Source organism: Heterodontus francisci, chromosome 23 (assembly GCF_036365525.1).
Source record: "Heterodontus francisci isolate sHetFra1 chromosome 23, sHetFra1.hap1, whole genome shotgun sequence".
Classification (NCBI taxonomy): domain Eukaryota; kingdom Metazoa; phylum Chordata; class Chondrichthyes; order Heterodontiformes; family Heterodontidae; genus Heterodontus; species Heterodontus francisci.
In genome coordinates, this window is record NC_090393.1 from 49,391,473 (window position 1) to 49,398,141 (window position 6,669).

General features: G+C 43.6%; 1 protein-coding gene across 2 annotated transcripts in view; it reads left to right on the forward strand.

The window, feature by feature from the left end:
• mlec (malectin) overlaps positions 1-6,669 on the forward strand; it is a 99,348-nt gene that overhangs the window by 10,075 nt on the left and 82,604 nt on the right. For both annotated transcript variants that reach the window (XM_068055212.1, XM_068055211.1), the window contains exon 2: positions 720-898. In XM_068055212.1, coding sequence (XP_067911313.1) covers positions 720-898 — 179 coding nt within the window. The remainder of the gene's footprint in view (positions 1-719; positions 899-6,669) is intronic.

Below are 6,669 nucleotides of genomic sequence, written 5' to 3' on the forward strand. Positions count from 1 at the left end.
GACTTAGAACAACTGCCCAAAAGCAAAATTTGGCACTGCTTTTTCTGCTGGAAGGTGTATGTGTAGTGTCAGCCATGGCTCAGTGATGGCACACACTCCTCTGAGCCACATGATTGTGGGTTCAAGTCCCACTCCAGAAACCTGAGCACCTAATTGATGCTCACGCTTCCATACAGTGCCGAGGGAGCTGTCAGGTGCAGTCTTTCAGATGATGCATTAAACCAAGGCCCTTCTGTCCTTTTGGGGGCATAAAGGATCCCATTGCACCATTTTGAAGACCAGAGAAGTGCACCCCAGTGTCTTGGCCAATATTTTTCTCTTAACCAACATCACTGAAACAGTCAGTATCTCACCTTGTGTGCAAAATCGCTGCTGCTGCACTTCCTACATCAACAACAGTGACTGTAGTTCAAAAAGTGCTTTGGGAGGTCCTGAGGTCGTGAAAGAAACTATATAAATGCAAGTTCTTTCTTTGACCATACCTACTATTGGTCACCTAATTGAGCTGATTTGGAACCTCTTGTAGATTTGCTTCTCGGTATTTTGCCTATTATTTAGTTAATTAGGTGCCATAAATCTCAAGTTCACATCTGAAGGAAGAGGAAATTGATGCCTCAAACAGCTGGCTAGCAGGTAGTAAGCTTAAAGGCTTGTCAATATTTTCCTGAACTTAATATAACTCGCTGCCTTTTCTTCCCTCTGTTTCTTATTTTTTGAAGCATCGGACTATGGATTGAGGTTGCCCATTTTTCGGTCAGTGCCTGAGGATCAAATTCTGTATCAAACTGAACGCTACAACGAAGAAACATTTGGATATGATATTCCAATTAAAGAGGAAGGCGACTATGTATTGGTTCTGAAGTTTGCTGAAGTATATTTTGCCCAGTCTCAACAGAAGGTATTTTTATTTAATTTCTTTTGGATGGGGGAGAAATTTTGGTGTTTTGTTTACAATAAGTAAAAATATATTTAAAATAAATGTATTTCAGTACTAATGTGAACAGCACATGCACTCTCTAGCACTTATTGCTTTGATTCCCCCATCCTTACCCTTTCTCCCCTGATGGAGCTGACGCATGTTTGTGGTTCCAGGGGCACCCTTTTGGTGTCTAGCCTAAGTGTTCTTAATGTGTCTCAGTTATTCAACCATTGAGTAGTTTCATTACTAATCCTGATCCTGACCTGTTGTCCACAAGTTTATCAGCAGGAGTCACTGGACAGTGATGAGAACTATAGCTGATGTTTTCCCGCAAATATTAGCAAGATACGTGTTATAGGGAGTTGCATTGTAAAATTAGATCAGTGCATTGTACCTTCAAGCTTTTAAAGTCCGGATTGAAGGTTTATACACTGGTATGTAAAATAAATAATGACATACTGATCAATGTAAAAGTAATTTGTGTTGTAAGCCTGCACCCAGTAGGAAGCAGTGCAACACTGTCGTGTAAGATCTTTACAGCTAGTAGAAAAAGGGTAACTTTCATTCCATCAGTCTTGAGCCAGTTTTGAACTGAGTTCCCAGAGGGTTAAGGTAGAATTTTGTAGCCTGCCATGTTGCACAGTAATGTAGAAATTCAATTATACTGAATGAATTAAAAAATGCAATGTGTAGTAGAAAGTTGCAGAATGGTGATTGACACAACCATTTTAAGTTGTGGGGGTCAAAAGAAAACTTGTCTAATAGAATCAGAAAATGCTGTAAATGCTCAGCAGGTCAGGCAGCATCTGCAGAGGGAGAAACAGAATTAGCGTTTCAGGTCAATCACCTTTCATCAGATAAGAAAACTTTTACTGGACAAGTGGAGGGGTGTTTCAGGCACTTCAATTGCCTTGTCTTAGTGTGTGCCGCTTTCCTGCTCTTACTTTTATCCTTAGATGTCTCTTGTGTAGGAAACTAACTCAATGCATTTACTTTGCTGAAATCAGCTTCCTCCAACACAAAACTCTTACACCCACATCTTCATGGATCTGCAATTCCTTTGGATCTCTTGAATACAGGGGCATTTCCGCCAGACAGTATAGCTGAAACAGAGAGTCCTGCAGATCCTCTGACAGCTCTCCACTCCTGTAATCCAGGAGCACCTGTAGATGCTCAGTAGCAGTGGGAGCTAATGTCTTATTCAAAATGGAGAAAGTTAAATCAGATTGGCTATCTTTTATTTTAGCTGAATGGATCACTGTGACAGTTGAAGAGCAACAGCTGGCAAAAGAGAGCCTCAAATCCAAATATTCCTGACTGCCCCATTGATCATATTTTGCCGATCAAGTGCTCCACAGCAAAGAGGATCATGCCTTTTGGATTGCATCACTCAACAAAAAAATATATATTCTGGTGTCTTTTTAAGGAATGCTGGGTGAGAGCTGTCACCCAGCATTCATTTGATTTCCATACAAAAGTGTTCAGGAGTGATTGGAATTTACAAATCTTTATAACAATACTCATTCTCTAAAAAGCCATTTCCAAGTATTGTTTCAGATTAACTTTGGGTTATCTATTCGTAGATATTAGGTTGTGGCTTACGTAGCATTTCAAACATTTGATTAAATTTGCATTTTGTGTAATTTCTGGCAAAATCAAAGGGTAACATTTTATGACACATACTTGGAGTTATTGCTGTAGATGACTGAAAAGATTGTGGTAGACAATTTGGCTTCGAGCCAGCAACAGTTTTTTAATTTAGTTAATTAAACACAGGGTCTGTGGTTGGTGATTTATTTTTGGTTGATCTAATGCAAGCCATCTGTGACTTTGAGAGCGATTTCAGGGAATGCAGTGCAGAAGCCCCTCTTTTGTAAGGGGTTTGCCTATAGTAATGTAGTTTTGTCATCTTTTTAAAACAGGTCCTTCCAGCAGCTGCCCTTGACCTTTCTGGAAAGTTTGCTATCAGGTTACTGCCAGCTGCTTGAGACATGCGAATAGGGAACTGATGATGCTAATACCTATGATATCAAATACAAAAGCAGCTTTAATTCGATCACATTTTTCCTTCCAGTGGTAACAAGCCTCTACCCACCAGTACATCACCCCACTGTTGTCAATGAAAAAGCTCTCTGCAGGCATAGCCCCTGTTTGCAAAGGATTAATCTATGACTGCATTACTAATTTTTTCAGGTTTGTATACAAATTTCACAAGCCCACCTTCACATTTCACTGAAACCCTGTTGACAGTACTTTTAATAGATATTTTAAATTTACATAGTTGGAGGTGCTTTTAAAGTAAAAAGTTCAGTAGCCATTATGTAGCTAAAAATGTCAAAATGGCTAACATAAGTAGTTGTGGGTGGTAGTGGTGTCTCTGTAACCTGGTTATAATGTAGCCCAATTACCAACATACTCTGTTTAGAGACATGAGCTGCAAAATTCAGTTTTGTAGTGCTGCTGGTTTTGGCAGTACTGGTGCCTGGAGTTCAACAAAAGCTCTGGGTCTGCTGCTGTCAACTTCTGGCATGGTCCACCCGATCGCCGTCTTAGGAAGGGTGATAACGTGGGTAGCTGTGCATGCACCGGAAGTGTGCAGAATGGGCAGATCATGAGCGTGTCTAATGCTTGTTTGGCACAAAATCTATTTTGGAGCTTGCAGGTTCTGTTAACGCCCTTTCTTAAACATGCATAGCTGAACATGCATTCAGTGCACGAGGGAACCTCGCAACCCCCACCACTGCTATTTGAAGGTATCACCATGGAACTTGCAGGTGAGATGCTTTTGTCTTTTTTCTACTGCTGTTGAATTAATGGAAAATACAGCATACTGTGTTTTTGGAGAAGCTCACACAAGCTCTTGTAGTCAGAAGAGAGTGCTGCTGGACCTTTGCAAGGAGTAGCGTGGGTTTTAAAGGTCTCTGAGAAGAAAACTTGCTCCCAGTCATTGGGTTATAGTTGCAGATGCTCTTCAGCTGCAGCATGACATGGAGATGGAGCAGAGGCAGCATAGATGTGCCCAGAGGGAGGAGGAGGAGACCTCTCAAAAGAAGGCCATATCCACTTAGGGTCTTGAGAGAGCACTTCTCTTACCTCCACCTCAACCAGGAGCAGTATCTCAGGCAGCTACACTTCATCAAGGAGGGTCGTTGAACTGTGCCAGCTTTTCCAACTGGACCTGCAGCTGCAGAGTAGAATGAAGATGGTGCTGCCAGTGGATGTCATGGTCATGGTCGCCCTCAATTTCTACACCTCAGGATCTTTCCAGGCTGGGTCCGGTGACATCACCAACATTTTTCAGTTCACTGTGCATCCTTCATCTGGGAGGTGACTGAAGCCCTGTACGCAAGGAGAGGGAACTTCACTGCCTTCTTTCTCTAAGCTGGAGGATGGGATATGGCTTTGCCAGCGTAGCGTGCTTTCCAATGGTGCAGGGAGCCTTCGATTGCATGCATGTGGCTCTGTGCACGCCACATCTCAACAGGGAGATGCACCGGAACTGCAAAGAGTTCCAATCCCTGAACGTGCAGTTAGTGTGCAACCATACATAGGCCATCATGTTGGTGAAAGCTTGCTATCCTGGTAGCTTTTATCCTGTGCCAGTCAACCTCTCTTGCCATCTTTGAACCACCATGTCAAGCCAGAGGTGGTTGCTTAGCGAAGGGCTTCCCACTCTATGTGTGGCTCATGACTCCCCTCCACTACCCAACTACACTTGGACAGCACTGCTGTAACAAGAGCCAGGCTGCAATAAGGAATGTATTGGAGGTGACCATCAACGTCCTCCAACAAAGGTTCCACTGCCTGGACAGCTCAGGCAGAACCCTCCAATGCTTATGGAATGTGAGACGTCGACTATCAAAACAACAGCTTATCTACATAGTGCTGTTAACATATTAAAAAGTCCCAGGGTGCTTCATAGGAGCAATATAAAACAAAATAGGACAGAACCACATAAGGTATTAGGCCAGATGACCAAAAGCTTGGTCAAGGAGGTTGGCTTTAAGGAACCGCTTGAAGGAGGTAGAGAGACTGAGATGTTTAGAGCGTGACTTCCAGAGCTTAGGGCCTAGGCAGCTGAAGACATGGCTGCCAATGGTGGAGCGATTAAAATCTGGAATGCTCAAGAGGCCAGAATTAGATGAGCGCAGATATCTGAGGGTTGTGGGGCTGGAACATGTGAGAGCATAGGAGACAGGGGAGAGGCGTTCAAAACGCTGGTTTGTAGTAGAGATAGGAAGCTGAGGGATATCTTTGCATTCCGTGATCCTGGAGTAGTGAGCAGTTTTAGTTTTAGCAGATGAGAGCAGGACCCGATAGTGCTTTATGTGGTCCAGTCAGATCTGGCAGTGGGTGGTTAAACCACTTATCCACCATATCCTATCAAGTCTGTGTCCATTAGTCTTAAGGGAGCGGCGATGAGGGCTGAACCAAGGGAAACGGCAAGGTTGAGAGAGAATAATGGTTTTATTGGGGAATGGGGCATTAAAGGTGGAAGTGAGGTTGTGGTTGAGCAAATCAATAGTTGTACAAATATTGTGGTGAATGGAGGGGCAAAAGGACAGTTATGATTTTGAAAGGGCAGTTGTAAGTGAATTGGGGGATGGTTTTCTCCGAGGGTGCATACAGGAGGAGGATGAATTGGGGTGTTGAGGAGGACGTGGGTGGAGAGTGATACAAGGACGTGATCAAAGATGGCCTTATCTGTGATTGATGCATTGCATCATAGTTGGGTCCACGTGTCATGGAGTTGGCCATTACTTTCATGCCTAAAAGATGCGCTCCTAGCTCTTTACAAAACCCTGTGTTAAGTTGGAGCAGGACTCCTCCATGATCCTGAACAGTGACATCAGGCTATGTGGCAAGCCTCCCAATGCACCAAGCATTTCGGTGTGCCTGTCAATCAGCCTTTTCCTGTACATTGCTAAAGCAAAGTCTTCCTCTGATTCCTCAGCAACAGAACACGTCTGCAACCTCACCCTCTGGGGAGCTTGCACACTCACTGTTCCTTCTCCCTGGCCTTGCTGCAGCTGATTTGTGCAGATCCTGCCTCTATACTCTCCTTTAACGTATCAGATCAAGTGACTGTGTTTCTTCATCAGACATCTGCTCTTTTTCTCACTCTTAATCTGCACTGCACTGGCTGGACAGGCGGCAGGTCCTGGGTATCTAAAAACATAAATGCAGAAGGGGAGGGTTGGAGTGAGGAAAGAGGGGTAGTTTGGTGAAAAACGATAGGTGCATGGTCACACCATCTGTAGCCTGTACTTCGTACCAGATTGTGGGATGAAGGTGAAGTGGGATTTGAGAAGATGTATAATACGGAAATATAATGTCGTCATGGATGGTTTCAGCAACACCAGTTACAGTGGCCTTAGTGACTGCCACCCAAATAATTCAAAGCACCATCTTCTCCAAGAGGCTGACGACATACAGCCATGCCTGTCCCCAACCGGTTCTTTGCTGCTTCCTCCTGTTTCGTTCTACCTTGTTTGGCAAGAGAGCGAGGGAAGGTGTAAGTGAGTGTTGTGCAAGGCTAGTTCAACTTTTTGATTTGCTAATATACAATCAGATTCAGGAAAAGGGAGAATGTTCAAAGTAAACTAGTGTTATGACCAGGTGAGAAAGGTGTCTAGGGGTCATTTGCCTCTTTACCTGGTCTTAGTGTAGCAGGGTTTAATGTTAAACACACTGTGTTTTGAGCTCCCCTTTTTGTGAATCCTTGTTCACAGTTTTCCAATTATAAGACA